Source organism: Scatophagus argus, chromosome 7, assembly GCF_020382885.2.
Source record: "Scatophagus argus isolate fScaArg1 chromosome 7, fScaArg1.pri, whole genome shotgun sequence".
Taxonomy (NCBI): domain Eukaryota; kingdom Metazoa; phylum Chordata; class Actinopteri; family Scatophagidae; genus Scatophagus; species Scatophagus argus.
Window position 1 is genome coordinate 24,637,543 of NC_058499.1, and position 24,864 is coordinate 24,662,406.

At 41.2% G+C, this 24,864-nt stretch overlaps 3 protein-coding genes across 3 annotated transcripts; 2 read left to right on the forward strand and 1 right to left on the reverse strand.

The window, feature by feature from the left end:
- Positions 1-363: 363 nt before the first annotated feature.
- Positions 364-11,152, reverse strand: gan (gigaxonin). The gene is made up of 13 exons (XM_046393760.1): positions 11,002-11,152; positions 10,316-10,509; positions 10,013-10,127; positions 9,473-9,823; positions 8,083-8,151; positions 7,845-7,996; positions 7,343-7,464; positions 7,048-7,160; positions 6,130-6,279; positions 4,280-4,416; positions 2,068-2,202; positions 1,201-1,310; positions 364-1,102 (listed from the first exon to the last, which is right to left on the reverse strand). Exons 2-13 carry the CDS (start codon positions 10,495-10,497, stop codon positions 930-932), a joined length of 1,809 nt encoding a protein of 602 aa, XP_046249716.1. The 5' UTR covers positions 10,498-10,509; positions 11,002-11,152; the 3' UTR covers positions 364-929.
- Positions 11,153-11,397: 245 nt separating this feature from the next.
- acd (ACD shelterin complex subunit and telomerase recruitment factor) lies at positions 11,398-15,230 on the forward strand. Its single transcript, XM_046393759.1, has 2 exons — positions 11,398-11,854; positions 12,101-15,230. The coding sequence occupies exon 2, from the start codon at positions 12,196-12,198 to the stop codon at positions 14,038-14,040; it is 1,845 nt and encodes a 614-aa protein (XP_046249715.1). The 5' UTR covers positions 11,398-11,854; positions 12,101-12,195; the 3' UTR covers positions 14,041-15,230.
- A 4,346-nt stretch (positions 15,231-19,576) lies between these two features.
- Positions 19,577-23,456, forward strand: foxl1 (forkhead box L1). Its single transcript, XM_046395293.1, has one exon. The coding sequence runs from the start codon at positions 19,816-19,818 to the stop codon at positions 20,983-20,985; it is 1,170 nt and encodes a 389-aa protein (XP_046251249.1). The 5' UTR covers positions 19,577-19,815; the 3' UTR covers positions 20,986-23,456.
- The last annotated feature ends 1,408 nt before the right edge of the window (positions 23,457-24,864 follow it).

Sequence of the window (24,864 nt, forward strand, 5' to 3'; positions counted from 1 at the left end):
TGTTTTTGTTTTTTTATTTCTTTGTTTTGTTGGATATCGAAACTAGAAATTAGAACAGATGGATGGTGTGAGTTGATGTTTCGTTGCTTGCATTTTTCTCTCTTCACACTGCAGCACTACGATTCACCACACATTCATCGCACAAATTGACAGGTCCCAAAATTATACTGTATAGTCTCAAAGAGGATGCGACAGGTTTTACACAGTTATGTGCACTGAGCAATAAGATCACTGTTATTGTCAAAGGCTGACCTATACTGAGGCTAGAAGCAGGAAAGAAAGTTGGTAAGTTGTCTGCCTTGACCAGAAGATTTCTCACTATGTGACTGCTACAAAAGGTCCCCTTGCACTCTGATTCTAAGGGTCAGACACCAAATTCTTGTTTCCCACTGAAGACAACAAAAAGTTTCTTTAGTCTTAACCTCGACTGCAACTGTTCCAAATATCTGGACTAAAGACTTTAGTCCAGACCACATTTGGCCACAGATCTTAAAATGCAAATTGACACACAGCAGTACTTTTAAAATATGTATCATGTCCCTCATGTAACAATACAGTAGTTAACTTGTCAAGTTTTGGTTACAGTTTAAATCCCTCACTAAGCAACAGACCACCAGTAAATATTACAAAAGATTAAGGTCCATGAAGACGAAAAGCAAAAACAATAAAATCCCATGTTGAGGAAAAAAAACCAAAAAAACAAAAACAATTTAGAATTTTTTAAAAAATGCCTGTAAACCTATAGTATTAAAAACATGTTTAGGTCAGCTTTTGTCCGGTCAAGTTATACAGGAAAAGGGTCTCGAGTATTAACCCCTGAACGGAGAGTCACAATCCTCAACAACTAGTGACTATGATACTTTAGTTTTCACAAAATCCCTAAACGCATACCTACAGCAGCTAGAAAGTACCAGTGCGTAAAAGTGGAGTCAGATTCGGATTCGGAACATGCCCTGGCTCAGCTGAAGACGGAAAAGTCGACAGTTAGCGATGCGCAGGGCGGCGCAGGCTGTTTTAGAAAGGTCGTTGGGTAACATATGCTTAGTGCGATGCCACGTCCCGGTGCTGCGGCGAAACTCCCGGATATAGTCGAAGCTTGTTCCTGTACACACGGGAAACAGCAATCTGTCACATTCAAATATTGGCATTGCTGTAACCCCATCAGAACTTTGTTGTTTTGCATGGCTTTCTTTCACTAACCTGTGTCCAGGTCTCCCACGACGTAAATGCTGGCTCCGATGGGCACAGCGCCGTATACGAAGGATGAGCTGGTATGGATACAAAGGTTCTGGTCATCCAAGAACATCCACCTGCACTCATCACAGAACAACAGATATGGACATCAAAACAATGACAATTTTTCTTCACTTTTATTGGCAATCTTCTTTGTGACTTTCTTGATTTCTGTATTCTAAAAAAAATGTTGGACAAGGATGTTGTTCATTTTGACAGCAAAGTACAATTACAGAATGTGCAGACTCAGCTTGTCCTTTATCTACAAAAAGATAAAATTATAAAAATAACATACATATATACATATACATATATATATACGTATATATATATATATATGTATATACAGAGTCAGCCAAAATAATGTATACACACATCAGGAAAAGAAAAGCATGCATAAATATTTAGTACTTCTATACATATAGATACCTCTTTCGAAGTTTTATCAAATTACGATAACGCTGTGTACTGTTGTACGATGTTTTCCCAACAGATGGCATCACCCTTTTTTCCTGTATGTGTATATATTATTTTGGCTGACTCTGTGTATACAAGCTATGAAAAAAAAAAAAAAGAAGATACTTTCAAATTTAGATAATTTCAAAGTTACAAGAATTCGGCCTTCTCCCAATAACTCTATTTTTGGTAGCCTTCAGCCTCCATCTGCTGGAAATTGTCAAAATCAAAATTGTCTGACATGGTTAGAAGCTCCAAGACATCTACTAAATGATCCCTGTGGTTCAACTGTTTGCTCAACTGCTGTTTCCGATGTGGAGAAAGATCTTTAAAACTCAATCCGTAGACCACCTTCAGCAGAAGTATTTCCATACTGACCTCCTCATCTCATCATGGTAGAACTCAGACTTGCAGGTCAACATCTGTCTCTGCTCTGGGTTGTCGTTCTCTTGGCTTCTAACTCCACCGAACACATAGAGCTCTAAGCCAACGCCGCATGCCACTGCACCAAACCTGACCAGAAAAATAACAAAACAGATCAAATCTTCATTCCACATGCATTATCACTCTTTGAAAATTTGGAATCACCTGCAACAAAAGCTTGAATTGGTACAGTCAGACAGCAGAGAGGATTGTCTTTGACTTTTGACTGACTTTTGTATGGAAGGTTTGCAAAAGAAGGGTTAGGGTTAGGGTTAGCAGTATACCAAATGGATGGATGGATGGATGGGTTTGCAAAAGAAGCAATGTTTAGCATGTTGGCGGTTCAACCAGGAAGGGCAAGTAAGAGCCAAAGATATAACAGTTAAATAACATAAGAAACCATAAGTCACTGGCAAAAGAAACTGCAAGCTTATCATCAAGATCTGAGCAGATTTTAACATCCAGTGTGTAGGATTTAACTAAGAACTGTTGTCTTTTCGTTAGCTTAGAATGAGCCTTTTATATCTACAGAGGGAGAAGCTCCTCTTTCACAGTGTCCACCATGTTTCTACAGTAGCCAAAACACCAGAGCAGGCATTTCAGTTCTTTAGTGGCCAGTCAGGAGAGGCTGAGACAAGTGTTGTTCAGTTGGCTGGGTGCAACCTCCCCACTCAATGGCTAAATCCTACACACTGTTTGTTACAGGCACAATAATCCTATCGGTATGACAAACTGGATTAACAGATGTGTTGCTTTAGCAAAGCCATTCTCAAAACTTCTCAAAAGAAATAGAAAGTTAGTCTGGCTAAGCTTGGCTATTTAGGGCTCCTCCTCTGACTATTGCTCACAATTATCTAATACAACCTGAGATATTAATCAGACATCATGGTGTAAATGATATAGCAAAAACTAACCCATATTTTGTGATATTAACAGTTGGGTGTGTTAGATTAGCAATCACAAAGGGGATTAACTAACCATGAAGAGAGACCATCACTGTCACCTTCAGCTTATAATCACAGGTTTCACAGCACAGTGACTAATCCAGGTAAAACAAGGCAAACATGGTCAGACAGAAACAAAATGAATTTTTAATCAAACCAAGTTGACATTTGGGACAAATGGGCCCCACTCAAAAGGTACAGACAGACTGGTTATCGGCCTGGCCGATGATTCATTTCTATCTCTTTCTTTTTGTGCAACTGCCAACAAAATAAATTAATTTTCTTCCCCCTGACAATAGTCACCACTCTGTGGTTGTACTCAGTGTCTCACCCACACTATCTGATTATAGGTTATGAGTAAGGTGTGCCTATGAGCATTGAGTTATGTGAACCTGCAAACTAACTTAAGTTGTCTAATAAATGGGGTGGAGTAAAAAGTACAGTATTTGCCTCCAAAAAGTAGTATAGTGCAGCAGAAAACTGAAATAGTGAAGTACAAGAGTCACAATTTTACTTCAATACAGTACTTGAGAACCCTATACTTACTTACAGCGCACTACATTCTAAATTTTGACTCAGTTTTGAATTTTGATAGATTTTCATTTTTGCAGTTCCAAATATTGGTTATCAGGTCGTCCTGATTACAAATAATGGGCGCCTGTATCAACCCTGAAAAATCAAATAAGTCAGTCCCCTTCAAGAATTCATTTGTAGCTAACCCATGGAGTCTTCAAGATCTTCAACACAGAAATGGCCCAACCAGTGCATGCTGTTTCTTCACACCTTTAGATCACAGGTTCTGTTATGACTACCAAAACGCACGCAGTATGACTCAACGGCCTTAGCTCTAGCCACTGTCCTTGAGAAACATTTATATTCATATGACTGTGGTGTCTTTTGGGAGGTTAAACTGAAACTAAAACTAACAGCTGTGGGAACCTAACAATGACCATGGAGCCACGTTTCATTTCCTGTTGTGCAATACAAACAAGAACAAAGTATAACAGGCTGAAGTTAAATGTACTAAACAGCACGTGAATACAACATGTGACAAAGACATCTTCAAAGGACAGAAAAGAGAAAATGACAAGACAATAACATGAGAAGATAACAGATACTGACTCCATATTGAAACTGCTTGTATGTCAGCTGATCAAATCATACATCCTCTTTCTTTCATCCTGCTCACCACAACAGCTGACACAATCAGACGCTGTTTTTACCTTCTCTCCTTCAGAGGACAGAGGCCTGTCCATTGTTGGGTTTTGGGGTCAAAGCATTCGACAGAGTCAAACAGTTTACCGTAGGAGCCCCCACCCATGGCATAGATCTTCTTATTCATGGAGGCATAGCAGCCGACCTGGAAGAGAAGTCAAAAATGGCTGTGCAAGTCACGGCATGTGAAGAGAGGTTCACTATGGAAAATGAATCACTTACTCAAAGTTCTGTCTAGTTTCTGGACAAGTTTGGACAAGGTCTGTGACAGCCTTGGTCATTTTAGTCACGCTGCTAGGAGTGTACTAAGACAATTGTCTTTTATGGAAAAACCAAAAAATATGCAACACTCAAATAAGAAAGAAGGAGAAATGTATTTTTATGTTGCTGTTATGTATTCCAGTGATTCACAGAGTTTTTCTTACGTCAGGGACCCCTCGACTTACACAAATGAAACCATGGTCCCACACATGATAAGATTGTTAATTTGAGATGTTTTATTACAGGAAGTGTGTGTAACCCATGGGCAAAACAGGATTGTTTATATTGTCGATTATTCCTACGATTGCTTTCATAGCAACTCATCATTGTAAAAAAAAAAAAGTAAAAAAAAGTCCAATCAACAGTTGGAAAGACTCAGTCATTTACAACCATAAATAACATGGAGCAGCAGCAAATCCTTCCATTTAAGAGACTGGAACTGACAAAACATTTCTGTTTTAAAAATGACTGAAATGATTAATCCATTATCAAAATACTTGGTACCTATTTTTTTTTCAACAGACTGAGTTAATCTCCCAATCACTGCAGTTCTAGATGAAAACAGTCATACATCCTGTTACTGTAATGTGCGGTTGTGTGATTGTACAGAGTTAATAGAGGGAGAAAATAAATTATCCCTTCAAGGACCCATTTCAAGGACCAAGTGATCTTAAATGTTTCCAAACTGACCACATTTTATTAGCAATTTGTACATTAAGGAAGGACTGAAGGACTGCCTACTCAACTGACGTCCTCTGAGAAACAAGAAAAAGCCACAACAACAAGTGAAATGGGTCATGCGCTGTCTGATTTCCATTTGGTTCGCTGTGAAGAAAATTACACGTTTGGTAAGCAGCAGATGTTTGTGAACACACTCTCTGTTTCAACTAGCTTCACCAGTGAACTAGTAACTGCAATATCTCCCTAAAACTCCCCAAAAAGCTGCGTAATTTTGAGAGCTGCTGAGTCCAGGGAAAAGGCAAGAAACCTTGTGTCACAGCTACAGCAAATTCTAAATCGATTGTGCTTCTTGTAAATCCAACACACTTCTTGTAAAAGTTCAACACATTAAGCCGTTTCTTTCCTTGTAAAAAGCGTCAGTGTGTTTACGTGTCTGTCTGCTTTGCGTCTAAAGTACATCCTGACTGTAAACATCTAACAGCTGTTTGTACATCACGCTTACATTGATTTCAACAGTACAGGCTACTCTGCCGTCAGTTAAACCCCCTTGAGAGGAATCACTCCAATCACAAGTGGTCACTCAAGACGCACGTGGAGTGTGAACTGAGGGATTGAAAGCTGTCCACCTGTGATCAGATCACTCAGAATGGATGTTAATAACAGGTCTGAACAGGTTCTGTGTCAGATGAAACTACAGACCTGTCCCCGCCACCCAGTATCAGCTGGGATTAGCTCCAGGCCCCGACGACCCTCCAAAGAATAAGCAATTATAGATAAAGAATGGATAAATATTGGCCCCCTCTACTATAGATCTGATATTTGTAAATGGAACTTTTACCGTTTACAACATTACATGTAATGAAGTTTCATGTTTAGTACTGCGCCGTGACAAATATCTGTGAATGTGGGTTGTTACCTTGCGGATCATGGTCATACTGGTCTGCATTTTCCAGGTATTGTAGTGAGGGTCAAACACCTCGACAGTGATCAGCTCTGTTTCTTTGGTCTCTCCTCCGAGAACGTAGATCAGACCATCCAGTTCCACCACACCAAAGTTCTGACGAGCCTACACACATCAAAACAAAGCAACGTCCTGTACATTCAACTACACAAAAGCTCTTTGGATTCAAATTCTCTATTCACATCTTTTGAAAATTCACAATACACTTGAAAGTACAAGTATAAGACCAACGTCCAGTGTTGATCACATCCTGTATTGGGTTTTAACAAACAGTTCCAAAAGGTAAACTACTGACAAAAAAAAATCTGCTGAGGTTCTGATGACGTTTTGCAAGAGTTTTGACTTCCCCTTTTGCTTTACTGTGATGCCTCAGTATTTTTGCATTTTAGGTAGTGGTCTATATGAAGTTATTTTAATCTGGTATTCTTATCTATCAAAATATGAACATTAATCATAATGTATTGAAGTCTGTCTACATTACATAAGTATTATTTAGTGTTCCACAATATAAAATGTCATCTGGTAGCTGTTCAGTCTGTCACATCTGCCTGTTCTGCTAAATGGGATTGAACCTGAGCTTGTACTGCTCCACTGCTGACACCTAGTGGTCATATACAGTGTAACACAGTGGCAGAAAAATGGTGTAAATGATGGGATAATAATTCATCCTGCTTAAATAAACAGCAGCAAATTCCAATTATAGTTTTTCAAACCTTCTCGTTTGTTTGACGGGCTCAACTTTCCCCTAGAATTCAAGAAAAATGGGGACAGAACTTCTGCTGCAAAGATCACTCTCAGCTGCTTATGCTCTTGTAACTGAATTAACTTCTGACACCTAAGGATAAGCAGAGCTACACAAAGGGCTGTGTATACCTGTAGCATGGGAGGTATGGGGCTCCAGCTGTTAGAGTCTGGGTCATATTTCTCTCCACTGTCCAGGACTGTGTTGTGTTCATCTGTGCCACCCATCACAAACAGAAAGCCCTCTAACAGACAGAAAACACAGTTAGTATTATTATTTGCAGGACCTGCCAGTTGCACTGTTATAATACAGACTCTTACATCTTAATTCTGACAAAAGAATCATTCAATGATATGGCTTCCACAGGTGTTTTCTGCATCATTTCACTTGTGGGTGTTATTTTCCTGGCCTAAACCCAGCACTGACCGGCAGCGACCACCCCGTGGCCGAGGCGGGCTACGCTCATTGGCTGCAGCTCGATCCAGGCCTGTCTGTTGGTGTCGTACAGCGGACACATGCAGCGTGTCACAGCACTGGCCTTCCTGCTTCTGTACAGGACAAAGTCCACAAGACCAGACAGGATGTGAGCCGATATAGAAGAACTAAGCACTTATTTAACCGCTTCCTCCTGTTGTGACTACATTTCACTTAATAATAATCAATATTTTCTTTGTCACTGAGGGCCAAAACTGTTCTAATGGTCCTTACGAAAACTGCTTTGATGTTATACATTTTCATGCCAAAGAAATTCTGTATATTTAAGCTGCTTAGTGTTTTCCCCAGTGTTTTATGGAGAAGCCTCTTTGTGGGTCATGACTGGACACTAAAGCTCTCCACTGTACATCATTAAATTATGAATGGTAATGCTGGTGATAAATAATTAAATGAAGTCCAAACAGAACATAAATTATGGTGGAAAGTGACTCACTGGCGATCTTCTCCTCCGGCGACCACGATACATTCTGAATAACCTCTGGGTTTGAAGGTGGCGAGCAGAGCCTCACCATGCAGCTGACCAACCTCCATCACTGGCTGACAATACTCTCTGATCACCTCTCTCATCAGCGGTTCCCCCATGGCCTGATGGGACACCATGTTATTACACTGTTTTGGTAATATTAAATAGCATATACCTACATTTGAAGAGCACTTAAAGGTTTCCATACCTGCTCTCTCAGGTAGCTGACGTCAAGGCCGTGCAGCCACACAGCAGACATCACTTCCTTCATGTGCACCTGCCAGTAGAGATGGATTTGGACTCATTTAAGTTTACAGAAGTTTGCAGTGCATACAGGCAAATTAATTCAAGTTTTTCTCCACTTGGGGGTGTAGGAACAATCTGTAAACACGATAACGACAAGCCATAAAGTCACTTTATTATAAGTTGGGAAGAAGTGGCTTATTTACACATCTGGCAAATGTAAGTCCAGTATTCGCTCTCCTTAAAGCTGTTTTTCAGACACTTTGCTAAAATAGAACTTCAGAACTGATTCTGTTGGAAACAGGCTTGTTGACTGCAGGGAAGTGGCAGGCACTAAAACTGAAATAATGAGCTGGAAGGCACTAAAATGGACCATAGGAGCTGAGGGGGAAGTGAGAAGTTAGTGATGAAACTCCAGGTACAACCGACCGTTAAATCATATTTTCACATTATGACAGTCATTATGACATGAACATGCGTTATCAACTCATTGCAAAAGACTGTCTAATACGACTGCCTATTATTTTTTACATACATCATGCACTTACACTCATGTGTAAACATATAGCTAATCAGATGAAGCGCCTGCAAAGCATCAGCTCCCCTAAGATTAATTTAGGTTAACTTTAGGTTAATTTTATCGGTTTATTCATCGGAAGTGTATCATTTCCCAATGTTGTGCGAGCCTATCACAAAGTCAACTGATCAATACAATAAGTGGGAAAATAAATTATAAAAATGATTAATTAATTGGTTTTTGCAATACCATAATGCAAGGAGTGCTACTTCTAAACTGAAAATATTTCTATGTTTCAACAATGCTCAGGAGGAGTATGACTCAAAGTAATAAATGGGAATCGTAGGACACATAACCTACAAAAAAAACTGCAAAATGAAGGGCTATTTTACTAAAGGGCCGATACACATTCTTTAGGCTTTTAATATAATTCTTTGCCACCTGTTGTTCCACAGAGCCAATGGTTAAGACAAGTTTGAGTTGTGAGTAAGTGAGTCAAGTGCAGTCAGATTTGGAAAGTCTGCACTGCTATGAGTTACATGTCTACAACAAAAAAGTATGTGTGCCCCATGGATTAGCTCTGCTAATAAAAGGCATGTTCTTAATCAGTGATCAGTTATCTTGGTTTTGATGGGAGCTTAGATTGCAAAATGTTTTCTTATGTGAATTTATTTATCATTTAAATGTATCTGTAGCCCATGCAATTATACATTAACAGTGGGATTTCATCTTTGCCATATGTCAGTTGGGTCTGAATGCAGCATAACACATGACTCCTCAACTTCACATCCACTTCATTTATCCACACACACTGAACCTGAAAGCAAGCATCACCCACCCTGCGATCCTCTGGGTCATGTGCAAACCATCGCACCACGGCCTCCAGCACATGCTTTTCATTGCCCACATTCAGCTTCTCCATGGCCAGGACCTCGCAGAGTCGGTCCGGGGGCAGCTCCATGAACTCTTCAGAGCGTGCCACATCACCAAAATGTGTCTGCAAGAACTCAGTGGCAGCGTAGTGTACATGATAAAGGCAGTAGTGCAGAGAGAAGAGCCTGATGCCGATGCAGTTCTCTGCAGCGATGCAGCTCTTTAAGAACTGGCAGCACAGGGACTTGAGGTCAGTCATGAGGAGCAGGTCAGATGCCTGCACCATGTCTTGGATAGTCTCATCACTCAAAGTGATCTGTGCGTAAAGGACAGAGACACAAGCATGCATGTGGTGAGACAGAGAGAACAGGGGGCAATACAGATCAAATGGACACCTACAAGAATATATTAGGATCAGCAGGAAAAAATGTCCCATTCTTACCAAACCCGAACACTTAAGTATGCCAAAGTATGTCACTTTGATTTTAAAATCCTCCACACTCACTTCACCGCTGAAGACATAGTCCAGGATCTGTTTCATGATGGGCATGGAGACCCCCTGCAGCTCAATTCTATATGTAGACCCATCTTCTTTCGGAGGATTGTAGTTCAGCTTGGTCCTAAAAGAAAACCATTAACACAATTAAGCAGGACAAACGTGAAGATAAAAATTAGAATCCTGAAGCAGTGAAAGTGGACACACCCATGTTGCTTTAACACAGTCAACACCAGCCAGCAATAACAAACGCAAGATCGTATCTGGGCTGCTGAAAAATCTGCGCACGCACTCGCTGCCAAATGTTCTGACCTGATATAAGGGCTAGCAGCAGCCAGGATGTTTTTCTGGACAGGGAGCTCCTCTCCATCAACCACCAGCAGGGCATCGTGGAAACTTTGCTCTTGCCAAAACGTGCGAAGGACCCTGAGGAGTTTCTGTGAATGTTGTGGGTCCGAAACCTTTGAACCGGCTTCACTCTCAGAGTGGGGCATGTCAACGCTTGACTTAAAACAAATGGACAGGGAACATGCTTCAATTCGGCTTGCACAAACGGCAACACACAACACTCATTACATATTATTTTTTTTATATAATCTACTCCCCTAATAACACCCACTAAAACACGTCACCGTGCATTGGCGGCTTTACCAATCTTAAACTGTTAGGCTTCTAAATTAAGTTTGGCGAAGCTGCTGAAAAACATGGTACGTAAGAGCTAGGCTAGTAGCAAAACAACCGTGAATACACAGTAGCTCCTGTGCCAACGACGACACAATGTCGCTAGCTATGCTGATTACGTTTCAGCAGTGGGAGACGTAACTTAAGAGCTGAGCTAACGTTAGTCTGCCTGAGTTATCCAAATAACTGGCAAATGTATAAAACTACAGATACGATGCCGTGGACTTGAGCCCTACATTGTATATGCACAATGGTTCAAACTTAATTAGTGCCATTTATTTTAACAGTTCAAAATGTACTCTTTTCATGTGTCTTACCTTAAGACTACGTTATGCTTCTTTCTTTTTATGTGCACGGGGAGTAACTAACTAACCTACATGAGTCACGCCATATAAAAATGTTGGAAGTGGATGTGAAGTCGAGGAGTCATGTATTATGTTGCATTCAAAACCAAACCAAATATGGAAAAGCTGAGATTTTCGTGTAAATATACATGTGAATGGGCTACATATAGAATTAAACGATGAACAAATATATTCACACGAGAAAACATGTGGGATATAAGCTCTCATTAAAAAAACACGATACGTTGATATGTTTATTATAAACATGCCTTTTATTATCACAATCAGTTCGGTTAAAACATTGATGTGGTACTTGAATGCAGCATAAGGAAGGCGGAAAACATGTAAACAAGGTTCCAATACTTTACGATCAACCTGTGTAGCAGCAGATTTGTAGCTATGTTCTGTGCAATAGATATTAGTTCAGTTATATGAATTCATTTGTGTAAGTTATCATTATAAACTACGATAAATAAAACTGCTTCCCGTGTTAATGGTCTACATTTCGAAATGGAGAATACAACCAAACCGAATTTCCGGTGTGAATAAAAATTTCTTGACCAAATAAGATAGTGTTGGTATACTTATTTGCAATATAAACCAATAATAAAAAATAGGAATTAGTAAATCTTATTTTCACAAAATATAATTTCATGGCCATTAGTTACTGTACGAGAGAACATATAGACTAACCTTTCTACTTTTAATTTGAAGGGAACCTCGTGTTCATTGTGTCCGTTGTTAACTCTCGCTAGCTTGGATTAACTGTCGTCGCCATAACTGCATAATCCTAAAATTATTATTCTTTACACAGGATTACATAAAGGTAAGGGTGCGGTCTAGCTTACTGGTGGAGACAAGGTTATTATTACGCGCTGGCAGCTAACTGGGAATCACTCCAACGTTGCTGTAAAACTAGCTTAAATAGAGATGTCTTTGCTGTGCCAGTTCTCGCCCAAGAGTTTCGCGCCTGAGTGATGACTTCTTCAAACGATGTAACCACAGTATGTCGTGTTACTGAAGTAAATTAGCATTTCGTAATGGTTCATGGGTTATGTTTTTTCGCTTTTAGCTCCAGTGATGATGCTCGGATGAAGGAACTACTGGGAATCGTAAATGTGTGCCTGACGGAAGGTAACTGCTGACACACAGTTTGAAACTACAAACATGCCTCGACCTGCTCGGAGCAGATTGTCTCCGTGGATAGAGAATCTGATCCTGAGCTATGGCAGTGACGAGGGGAGCGGCAGCAGCGGGCGGCTGAAGGCTCATGTCATCGGGGTGGGTCAGATGTCTCAGTCCCAGGCTCAGGGTTCCGACAGCCCCACAGGGCTCCTCTTCCTGTCCGATGGGGTGATTCAGATCCCCGCCATTCTCACTGCCTCAGCCTGGGAGCATCTTCAGGATCAGGAGGACCGCGAGAGTTTCACCAGTCTGGTGAACACAACGGTTTGCATTCAGAACTACCAGCTGCAGTTTCACATGGTCCATGAACAGACTAAATGCAGATTCTTCTTGTCAGTTGGAGAGCTGGCAACGACTGCAGCCGGTCCCGTTAAAGACAGCACCCCTTGCTGCACCTCGCTGCCCTCCGTCAGGCTGAAAATCTGTAAGACGTGGAAGGCTTTGCAGCATCAGGAGGTGCTGGATTCTCAGATGAGCCAGTGTGGATTTGATCTGTCAGAGCTGCTGGGAGAGTGGCAGCACGACTGTATGCAGGCTGTTCTGGAGGATGTTAAGGAGAGGCTGATGTTCGTAAGCAGCCGCCCTGTGAGTACGCAGCCTTCCACCTCGACTTCCACCTCATTGCCTACCCACCCAGACACATCCACTGCCACCAGCTGGGATGTTGACAGGGTCAGATATAAGAGAATTGAATGTTTCAGTGTGCCCATAAAGTGTCTTCAGATCCCAGAGGAAGATGCTGAACAGATTCAAACAGCACCGACTGATGGACGCAGGACACAGAATGAGTTTTCTGCTGCCTCTGAAGACAGAAAGAGAGATCTGTCACAAGTCTGTAAGCCTCCAGAGACTGCACAGCCTTCTGTTGACGAAGTAGAGTGGCAACTTACCAAGCAAGTACTTGTAGAGACAGACCAAGATGCCAGTGAGACCTCACCCCCACCTGTGGAGAACAGCATGCTTGAGCACATGATCGCAATTGACAGCGACATCAGACCTTTATCCAACCCCTGGGACATTTTTCCTCCACCATGTGTTAGCTCCTCGCCCTCTGATGTGTCCTCAGAAGCAACACCAACCCACTCACTGCACAGTCCCAGTGCTGGTCAATTCAAGCCTGATCATGCTGCCATGTTAAGCAGCACACAGTTTCCTGTCTTCAGCTCGAAGGAATCCAAGACATCAGAGCACAGTACGGGGGAGCAGAGCTACCTACCACCATACCAGAAACCACCACTCTCAACTAGTTTCGCCACCACTGTCTGCTCTTCAGCTTCAACTTCTGTGAGTCCGCCAGAACCCTTCACCAGACCGTTATTGCCTGCCACAGATGAAGTCCACACTGACACAGTACAACAAACAAGTCAGGCTTTGGACCAAGAAAGAGTGACTCTGGACAAGGCCACGGAGGAGACTGTTGGGAGGAAAGACAGAAAGGCAAAGAGAAAGAGAAGTGAGCCTTCACCAGAAGCACTTAGCACCTTAGTGGATGAGGAGGAGGAGGAGGAGGAAGCTCTGATCAGCGTGAGTCCTCCATCTTGGCTCTTTGACACTCAGGCAGGCTGTGGGACTAAAGACGACCACAGTCAGCAACGAGGTCAGACTGGAGGGACTGTTCTGAGACAGACTCCCACTGTTCACAGCGATGGCAGACCGTTTTCTTACTCTTACCAAGTGTGTGGACAGAATCTGCAGGATTTCAGTCAGTTCAGAGTTGTTGAATCCTGGCTGCACTGGGCTGTGAAGTATCTCGTCGCTCCAAAGCAGACGGATAATCCACACAGCGATCAAACGTCGTCTGACCAGACTGAGGTCACTCCACTGTAGGAACAAATGTTGAATGACAGTTAATCGGGTCTGTTATTGTGTCAGTTGTTTTGACCTTGTTGGATATTGACATTGTGTTGACTCATGTTCATGTTCCACAGCAGGTCTGTATAGCTGAGTTTATTTTTATATGGCACAAGTAAAAAGTAAAATGTTTAAGAGAAAAAAGTGGTACACTGTGAACATTTTAAACTTTTGCTACCAAATAACTTATTAGCAAATAGTTGCCTGCTAACTTTGAGATTCACCGATTGTGAAATTGTAGGCCGATAGCAATGGCTTTCCTGTTGTTGGTTATTCTTTGATTTTGTTCTTGTTTGTTCCCTGTTTTGTGTTGTGGAAACAAAGAGATATTCTTTATGTAAAAATTACCGAATTGAAGTCACTCAGTCTTTATGCTATTGTTTAGGGCTGTCACTGTTATTGCTATTAATCGCTTTAATCTTTTAGTCCATAAAATGTCAAAAATTGTGAAAACATCTGATTACAGTTCCCCAAAGCCCAAAGAAACGTCTTTAAATTATATCTTTGTCCAACCACCAGTCCAAAACCCAAACACTCTTCATTCACAATCATAAATGACAAATCAAAGCACGTCGAAGAAGCTAGAACCAGCTGATGTCTGAGATTTTTCCTTGAAAAATAACTGAAACGATTAAGTGAATAGTTGCCAACTCATTTTCTTTCAGTTAATCAACTGCTAATTGCAGCTGCACTGCCATTTTTGATTGAGCACACAAATTTGATCATACAAAGTTATGAAAAAATCTTAAAAATAATCTTTTGTATAAAAAGTGCCTGCTCAGTGAGAAAAAAATTTCAGTGCTCACACCGCCTTAGAGACAGATGGAGTGGATGTGCCAGTGAAAAATGTATGTGGCACATCAATATGCTATCAGTTAATGTCATCCTATAAGGCTGTCAACAAGGCAAATATGAGCTGATAATCCAGATGGAAACGGGGCTAACGAGGCTGGACGGCTCGCTTTCAGGCTACGAAACCAAAACGCTGATTTAACTTTTATACCGTGTGTGATATGAAGTATGCTAATGTGCTAATCAGTGTACTGAACACTCAGCAGGGCATTTATTCAACTCATGATTTCATGTTACATGTTTAATAGTCTGAAATGATAACTGGAATCTTAAAGTGGCTTGAAATTGATTAAACTTTGATTAAGTTAATGATGCCAAATTCCTGCATGTTGTTTTATTTTTACCTGAACACCTACAGTATGTGTACGTATACTGTACTATAATAATATAAATTCTGAGATTAGAGCAATTTTCAATTTGTCCAGAAGATGTCACTAAACACCACACATTTGAACTTGCATTAGTCTTGGGACGAAGCTGAGAGGTTTAGTGCACTGCGAGGGTTAAATGCAAAAATGTGACAGCTGGTCGTGTATTGGAACCAACATGGATTTTAGATTAAAATACAATATAATACATAAATTCAGCCTGCAGCTATGCTCTTACACAAAGTGATTGATTAAATCAATATTTCTGCCCATAATTTAATCTAATATATGCAAATTGGGTATTGAGACCCCGTCAGAAACTACCAGTGGATATAGAAGTTGCTATGAACTCAGCGGTTAAATGGTTTGTCTGTGTGTGAATGTGTATTCCTGTAGTTGTGGGGACAAAAATCTTCACACAGTCACATTGTGAGGACCCGCCTTACTTATGGTGACAATATTGAAGTCCCCACAAGGGTTAGGATTAGGCAAGTTATGTTTATTGTTATGGTTAGGTGGTGATTAAGCCTCCAGGAAATGAATGGAAGTCTATGCAGTGTCCCCAAAAGTTATGTGTATGTTATGTGTGTAGTCGAGTAATAGAGGGTCTAAGAATTGGCTTCAGTAGATGCTTGCTTACTGATTATTAAAGAGGTTGATTTTTTTTTTTAACCAAAATTAAATTTAACGCTTTCTTAATGATCATTTTACAAGATGCAAGTGCAGAAAGTCAGAGGGAAAAGCAGTTGTTTTCAGCTCAACTTTTTATTTCTTCACACATCGCTTCAGTTCTCATCACATGAAGGACTCCAAAGGCTGACTCTGACTCAACTCATCATGCAGTAGTGGGTGAGTATTTGTAATTAAATGAGTCCTAGTTTTATGGTGGGTTTTGTTTGTTTGTTGTTGTTGTTTTCCGTTTTTCATTATTTATTATTGAATTATTGCATGTAGCTTCAGCCTGTGTGGAGTCCAAAAGGTCCTCTGCTCAAAAAAAAACCCCCCATCTTTTTCTTATTGTTACGTCAGTGGGATGTGTGATCTGTGCACTGTGACTTGTGGGCAGAGATTTTACCCCAGGAGATGTCTGAAATGTCTTTCCTCAGTGTGTGTTTTCACATACCAGACGTTTCTAAACTGACGCAGCATCGTGTTTCTTTTCTGCAGCAGATGAAATGAAAGACTTCAGTGCGATAGTACTATCCTTTCATGTGCCACGTGAACATAATGAAGATCAACAACTGACATCTTCAGAGTAAACCTGACTAAACTCACTAACCTAACAGGAGTAAAGACAACCATAAGATCCTTGGCTTTTCTCTTTCCTGTTTGCCTTGGTCAGTTTAGGGAGAACTTGACGAGCTCACTGCCTTTCATGTCATTTATGTAAGTATAGACAGGTCAGATAACAGGAGAACTAAACCTAAATGCTGGCTTTTGTCGAGATTTATTTGTTATAATGGGTTTGATCAATCCACCAGGTTGGTGAAAAAGCAAAAAAAAAAAAAACAAGCTGTGGCAGTGAGGGTAAATAATAATGCATTTCAAATGAAAACCTATTAACAACATTTTAACATTATTTGACTTTTCCCCTAAACTTCAAGCTTTATATGAAATAAGCCCTCACACTGACCATTTAATGTTAATCATGACGGGCACAAGTAAGTTGTGTTATGTATGGTGCTAAATGATATCAGATCCAGGAATGGTTCTGCAGTTGGGTAAATGAATGCTCCTAAATGTTGAACATTTCTGCAGAGATTATCCATCTTTAAGACTTTAACATTAACATTGGCATGAGCGGTTAACAACCCTCTTACCCGCTCACACAGACTCATGTCTTACACACTGGCTGATGGATATAAAACGCTCATATATATTCCAGAAAAGCCTCCCAGCAGAGACCCTTTGAAAATGTCAAATCCAGCTTTCTGTAGCTTGTACACATCTAATACTTGCATGTTCGTTTAGTTTTATTTGCTAATGAATCACCGTCTGCTGAGAGAGAAACAGAGAAAAGACCAACTTCTGAGTTTATCCAAAGAAAGCTCCAAACCCCTAATGTAAGCAGGAGCCAGCTGTGCGCACTTGTAAAGTTGTTATAATCCTCCTTTGACCTATAAACAGGAAAATACATAATATAAAGCATCATGCTCACATCTACAAATAATACACTGTCTGTGTTGTCCTTGTAAGGTAATACAGTCCTCAGCGCCTGCCTGCACCTTCTCCAAGGACAATTAAAACGTTTCATTTCATTTAGTTCAGCTTTGATATTTTCTGAACAGATATCTGCTAACAGAGCCAGCATCTACACCACGCAACGTCATCCACGCCATCAGGTAGACGGCGGCTCTTTGTGAGTAACTAACAGGTTCATCTATCGTTTTATATTTTGTGTAATCTAATTGTATATTTTCAGGGGCCTCTTGTATTTGTCAGTTTGCTTCTTCCTTCCCATGCAACTATTGTGGTCAATTGGAAACAATCTCTGAACATTTATGTCTCACATATGCAGTAATCATTCTTTGTAAAAAATAAATGACAGTATCTCTATGTTGTCAAAGTGAAGAACATAAATTCTCAGAATTTTGTCTTGATAACTGAATTTTTAAACCCTGATCTGAGATCTGCTTCAACATACAGCATTACCCTGGTGGTTACCTTGGTCATAATGTCAAAGCATGAGGTCTGCGATTCCTCACTTGACACAATCATGACTTGTTCTTGTGGTTCAAAGTTGTGGGTTTGATCCCTGGGTGATGAAGGAAGAATCATACCTAACCAGTCATGACCCCCTGCCCCGCTGGTCTCTTCACAGCACACCTGACTCAAATGATGAGCTTGTCATCAAACTGACTGAGATACACCGGATTAGAGATGCATGATTTTAAGGTTTAATCCATCATAATGTTGGTCCAGACAGTTCTGCTGATGGACCCTCCTGGATGTCTCATTTGTCTTCTTTCTCCTCAAAATGCTCAGACTTCAGCTCACTGCTGAAAAAAACAATAAAAAATCCTCGACTCTTCAACAACTGACTCTACATGTCACTGGCCTTGCTTTGTGTACGAATATTCTTCCTTGTAATTTATCCTGCTGATATGGTGTGTGTGTGTGTGTGTGTGTGTGTGCGTGTGTGTGTGTGTGCGTGTGCGTGTCTGCTCGTGATGGACTGCGTATCCTGTGCTGCTGTGCTCGTCTCCTGTTTGTTCTTCTGTCACTGTGTGTATGTTTAGATTGTGGCTTTGAGCTTATTCTTGTACAATATATATATACAATACAATACATAATACAACTTTGCAAATAAAACACAAATATATGTATACACCAAACAGTACATACAAAGTACACAAATACCAAAAATTAAGAGAGGAGTTGGAGGATGTTAAAATGAAGTGCATTATGAAGGATGGAAACAGGTGGTGGGTGAGGATGTCATAATCACAGTAACAATGAAATAAATTGTTGCCTTTTTAATAGATTTCTTGGTGTTTGAACCAGATGGGAACTGAATGAAAAAGAGATGGTTGAAATGTGACCAGACCACAAAACCACAAAGTAAATCTAAACACAAGGTCCACTGTAACCCCCCCAAATGGAAGCTTTTTAGTCTGATTCTGAATTGTGTCCTTTTGTTTTGACTGTTTTCCGGGGAACTGAACCATTGAATACATTATGTGAAATGTTACAAACTTTATGGTGCATAATCCAACATTTCCTGCTCTTCTTCTTCTTCTTCTTCTTAGCATTATTATTGTTTTGTTGTTGTTGTTACAGGGATGCAAAGTTATAGTGATTATTGTGTATAGATTAGTTACATAGATGGATAGATAGATGCTTTATGGGTGTTACTGTGATGATTAGAATATCCATCATTCTTTATTTAGCGTGTCCTCAGATATTCTTTGAATACAAGTGCTTGGGACACAAAATCAACCCCTCTGCATCCATTTTATCGGTCTGGAGGCAAAGAGGGCCAAACCAGAGTTAAAAGAGATCGTTTCAGTTATTTTCCCTTTTATACACTTTGTTTTCATTCGAGCGGACCAACAGCAACTCCCAGAAAGGACTCGGCAATGTTTGCTTGTTCTCTCTGTGTGAGCAACTCTCAGCGTCAGGGGTGGACGTGATATTTCAAACAGCACATCAGTGCGTTTATGTATTGGGTGCCCGGAAATTTTTCCAAATAAACACAGCTTGATTCAACCTGGGTGGGCAGACTTATCAAGCGACTAATTCTATAAACAGATGAGGGAATAAGCCGGCACCTCATTGGTTGTTGGGCAGAGGGGGGGAGGACATAAGGGAGTTTCAGCGCAATGAAATTTTAATTAATGTGGGTGGGCTGAGAACACCACCGACTGTTTATGATGGACAATTTATTTCCCAGTGCAAAGTCAACATAACATAGCAAACGTACAACAATTATTAACATTTTCTGGGGCCCTCATGAGGCTGGGGAGTCAGTCAGTGGAGGAGAGGAGCTCCGGGAGCAGGCTCAACTTTCCCCGGGACACACTTCGGCGTCATGACTCTCTACCACGGCCGCCTGTCATCGCTCGGAGTGCCGTCCTCGGCTCTGAGCCTCTCCGGTCCCCCGTTGATCTATTTGTACGGAGGGGACAGCGGAGGGGTTGTGCCGGCTGGCTTGAGTTTTGTGCCGGCCCGTCAGGAGCCCCCACAGAAGCCGCCCTACAGCTACATCGCGCTCATCGCAATGGCCATCAAGAGCGCACCGGAGCAGCGCGCAACGCTCAGCGGCATCTACCAGTTCATCATGGACCGGTTCCCCTTTTATCATGATAACAAGCAGGGCTGGCAGAACTCCATCCGCCACAACCTCTCCCTCAATGACTGCTTCATCAAGGTGCCCAGAGAAAAGGGACGGCCCGGCAAAGGCAGCTACTGGACGCTGGACACCAAGTGCCTGGATATGTTCGAGAACGGCAACTACCGCCGAAGGAAGAGGAAGGCGAGGAACCAGCAGGAGGCTGTGGACTCCAAAGCCACTGGACAAAAGCGATTCAAGGGTCCGGGATCATGCAAGGACCCTCGGTCCTCTCCGAAAAATCACACTGACTCGGGGATAGCAGTGGTGTCAGCAAGGCAGAATGAAAGGATGGAGACACAACCAGACGCAAAGGCAGTTCTTGTCGAGTGTAACCACACCGAGCAACCGCAAAATCCCTCCATACAGAGACTGAAGGTGTCCCAAAACCAGGACACGCTGTCGTCCAGCGAGACGAGGCGTGACGCGCCCGAGCCTGATCCATGTCCCGCTCCGAGACACGCTCCGCTGTGGATGGACGGCGTGCATCTCCTCGGCGCGTCCCTCCGCCGGGAGCAAGAAGAGAGAAGGTCAACATTCAGCGGAAGAGAGAGAGGTCCGCTCTGCGCAGTCAGCTGCGCAGGAAACACAAATCTGACTGCACTTGAGCAGGACAGACCCAAAGGAAATGTCCCGAGCAGGGACAAACTGAAAGGGTTTAGCATCGAGAGTATCTTGTCGAAAGGTGAAGACGAAATGCGCAGCAGCATCCTCGGATTGTCAGCCGAGTCCGGCGTAGAGCGCCAAAGTCCCGCTTTCAGTTCGTCTGTGGTCCTCGGGGCTCGGCCTCATCACTTGTACCAGATGGGCTTCCCCTTCTGCTCTTACATGTCACTCACCTACCCCGACAAAGTACTGCATTTTAAATGAGTACAATTCTGAATTTAAAACTCTCCTGAATTTTACGCACAGATTCGTAAAAGTGTAAAGTCTGTTATTAGCTTTGCATGATGTGTTACTATGAGACAGGTTAGTGTTCTGCTCTTTTCAGAATCTCTGCAATCTGCCACATATACAGTAATGTTCAGAGTATGACAAAGAGCACCAGGGAGGCCTTTAGATTCATTTTTACGCATGCGCAATTGTCAGGTTTGTGATTATTTTCCCAAACTGTTGCTCCTCAAACTTTTTTAGTGCTTTATACAACAAATGGTAAAAATATACAAGGATGTTGTGATTATGATGTGAGTATTTAGGGGAAGCTCATATGTAAAGTATTTCTCTCTTCATCCATGATATGAAAACCCTCAGAGAAAGTGTGTTTGAATAATTTAAAGTTGAATTTTGAATGTCATGGCTGGGCCTGTGCAGCCTACACAATAACGTGGAACTCTGGAGATGTGTATAATATGAGAAAAAATGTTTAGTACTCCAAAATGTAACCAAAGGCTATTTTGCATTCCACTCTGCTCTGAATTTCAGAATAAAATTTAGTTTGGTAACAAAATGCCAGCATGAAGAATTTAAAATTGTGAGCCAATATAGAAATACTGACATGTCACCCAAATGTACAGCTTTTTTAGTTCATTAACAAAAAAAGAAAAAAAAAAATCAAAAAACAAAAAACCCAAGAAAGGAGAAAAAAAAACAGTTAACCTATATCACTGCATTTTCTTTTCACTTCTGGGCCTCTTCAGGAGACTTAGACTGAAACAGGAAAATCATTCTTGTGCTGAGCTCATCACAAATTGCTATTATATTTTAAATCCACATACATTTTGTGGTTCCACACATGGGGGTCCTATGATAATAATGATATTGATAAAAGTGATATATTCATTCGCTCATTTTATGATAAGATAATTATGAGGTTGAGGTATTTCATGTTGGTGAACTAAACAAATACAATTAAACAAGTCACTTTGATACTAGAAATACTGACCCTGGATCATTTTGAGAGTAGCAGCATTCTTTGAAATAAGAAGACAAGTTGACAGAATGACTTCATGCTTAGGAGCAAACTTCTAAGTAACATCTTTAAGTAAATTTGTCAAAAAAAGAGAGTGGAATGAAGATCTACTTATTAGCTCTTCACGAGTGTCCAACCAAACCTCAAGGTCTCGCTCAGCATGTGAACTTTGCTCAGCTGCACTCTCCATCTGCACTTCTGTTTTTGTCAAACTTCTATTTCCGTGGTCGAGAATGAGCTTTGATGCTCAAAGTCAGTGAAGTATGAAGAAGCTGCAACATGGATCATCAAACACCCCAGACTAAAAACTTGATCACGTAACCTTAAATGATATGTGAATAACCATAAGACTCCATCAGTGTGGTTCTCTTTTTTCAGTCGTCATATCTAGTAAAATCTGATGGCACTGAGAGTCCTAAATGGGCCTTTCTGAGCTCCAATTTGCTGCAGAATGACACCTGCATGAAATCAAAGAGCTCTGCTGACAGCACCATTACAAACAGAGAGCAACCATGTCTAAATATAGGCCTATAGCTTAGACGCACGCTCGTCTGAGAAAGCCCGACTGTGTGAGGCCAGTGCTTTGCAAATGAGGAATGTTTGTTGAAATAAATAAACTTCCCCACATTTGAGGAGAGGAACTCACAATCACAAGCATTTCCTGTGTATAGGATTCTTTTGGTCAGACGTGTAAATAAAACATGATGAAAACCTCAGAAGGGAAAGAATGGAGGAGAGGATGAGGGAGGAGAGGAGAGGGAAGAAAAGAAGTGAGAATTATCGGCTTAATGTGCCACTTTTTCTCTGTGGGAGCTGGGTGCACTTCATGCTAACACATGGACCACTGCAGCTGGTTTCCACTGGCTCCTCATCCTCAACTAACCTCCAAGGCCTTCGAAAAGCTAAGCGAGTTAATAAATGACGGTCATCTGATGGTGTTTTAACAGTAAAAGATCCTCATGAGAAATCGTCTGAATCGACGGGAAATCCTCCCAGTTTTATTTGTTATCTGAGAAAACAAACTGTGCTGACGGCTTGTGGTCAACCGTCTTTAACATACATCAACCATTAGCACCAGAGTCAGCTCTCCAGCAGGGACAGGGATGTCCTTTTGGCAAGGCAGCAAATATCAAGAGACCCCCCCTTAAATTGATCCAAAAAATGACTATGCTTCAACAAGCAACCACACACCACTGTCCAAAATCATCACTGTTCATCAATCTTAATCATATCTAAACAAATTTCCATCATTATCAGTACCAGTTCTAGCGTTACAATGTAGGCTAACGCAACTCTGTATGTAGTTTGTCCAAGCGGTGTTGCCGTACCCTCAGCAGAAGCAGTTACATGACTCCTGTGAGCAGGAACAATCAGTGTCAAACTCTGTACTGTTTTTGTGTTACTTTCAAACGCATTAAAAAGTATAAGAGGACTGTTCCATTGGCTGTATTACTGTTGATCCAAAGTTATGAAAACGGTGGTTTTATGAATGGGAGACGAGAGAAGAGACGACTGCAGAGGAGACTACAGGACCAGAGGAGAGGAGGACAGAATACGACGAGGAGAGGAAATGAGTGCAGAGCAAACACCCCCCGCTGCCCACCCAAGTTTATTTGTAAATTAAAAAGAAAATTAAAAAACAATAATTTGCTAAACCTTGGCCACAATATCTACACTTTATATAACAACACATACATTTCTGTATATATAATTATGGTTGTGGTTGCACTAATCTCTGCCATTACATTCATGTTATAATCCTGCCACACTGAAAACTTCACGCTTTATGTGTGGTGTGAACACATGGGAATTATTATTCAACAGACCAGAGAGATTTGAATGTCTGACTTATTTTCTATACTCTCATGTTGTATATGACATTGTGGTAATGTGTTACTTAATAATGATATTAATATTATGTAAACCAAAATCCCACTGAGTTGTCATGATACATCATAGGATTAGGATTATTTGAAAATATCATATAGAAATACATGACTTTCTTTCTCATAAATGGCCTTGGCGTGTCATGACATCATCTGCCATCATGCTAAAGTGCTGGATTAGTCACGCAAATCTGAGGTGTTTCAAATTTAAACACAGTTTGGTGTTTACGCCTCCTGATCTCGCTGTGCTTTTGTTTCTAACATCGCTTCATCACAGTGGAGAAAAACTACATGAACCATCTCTAAAGCCACTAGTTGCACCTTTTATAAAGGGTGTCTTGTTTGAACGTGGTACTGATTTATTTATTTTTTGGTCACTTTATCTCAAAGGTCAAAAATGCACTGTCACATTTATGCTCCTTCCTCCCATCAGCCGTCTAGAGATCGCCGCTCAAACCGAGTTCTTCTTCTGTTGAATCAAAACAAAAACAGAAACAGAAAAGGCATCGCTTCCTGTTTGACAGAGGAAAAGACCCCCCAGACTGTTGTAGCAATCACTCATGGCGAGCAGCAAAATGTGTTTATATGAAAATACTGTGGATTACTGCAATCAAAATTTAGTTTTCAGATTGGCTGGGGAAGAAGTCCTCGGAAAAAAAACCAAAAAGAATGTCAATTATTGATTATCATTTTTATTGCAACATTTTTGTTAAGGTAGATATTCAGCTCACACACTGGCTGCAGACTCAGGCTGCGTTCAAACCGACAAGCAGCCACCTCTGGGGCTGAAAAATGAAACCGATGCAGAAGTGCCAAAATCTGCAGTTCCTCCAGTATCCACTAGAGTCTGGCTCCAGAAGACAGTCAGTCACCAGCGACATGATCACAGTGCCCAGCAGCAGAAACAAATCTGCCTACAAGCTGGTACAGAAAAGGTTTTGGTTGCTAAATATA

Coding starts and splice junctions, on each gene's coding strand:
- foxl1 (XM_046395293.1), top strand. CDS start 19,816: ATGACTCTCTACCACGGCCGCCTGTCATCGCTCGGAGTGCCGTCCTCG.
- gan (XM_046393760.1), bottom strand. CDS start 10,497: ATGCCCCACTCTGAGAGTGAAGCCGGTTCAAAGGTTTCGGACCCACAA. Junction 6,280..7,047: donor CCATACCTCCCATGCTACAG/GTATACACAGCC, acceptor TGATGTGTGTAG/GCTCGTCAGAACTTTGGTGT. Junction 2,203..4,279: donor TGTCCTCTGAAGGAGAGAAG/GTAAAAACAGCG, acceptor TTTTCTGGTCAG/GTTTGGTGCAGTGGCATGCG.
- acd (XM_046393759.1), top strand. CDS start 12,196: ATGCCTCGACCTGCTCGGAGCAGATTGTCTCCGTGGATAGAGAATCTG.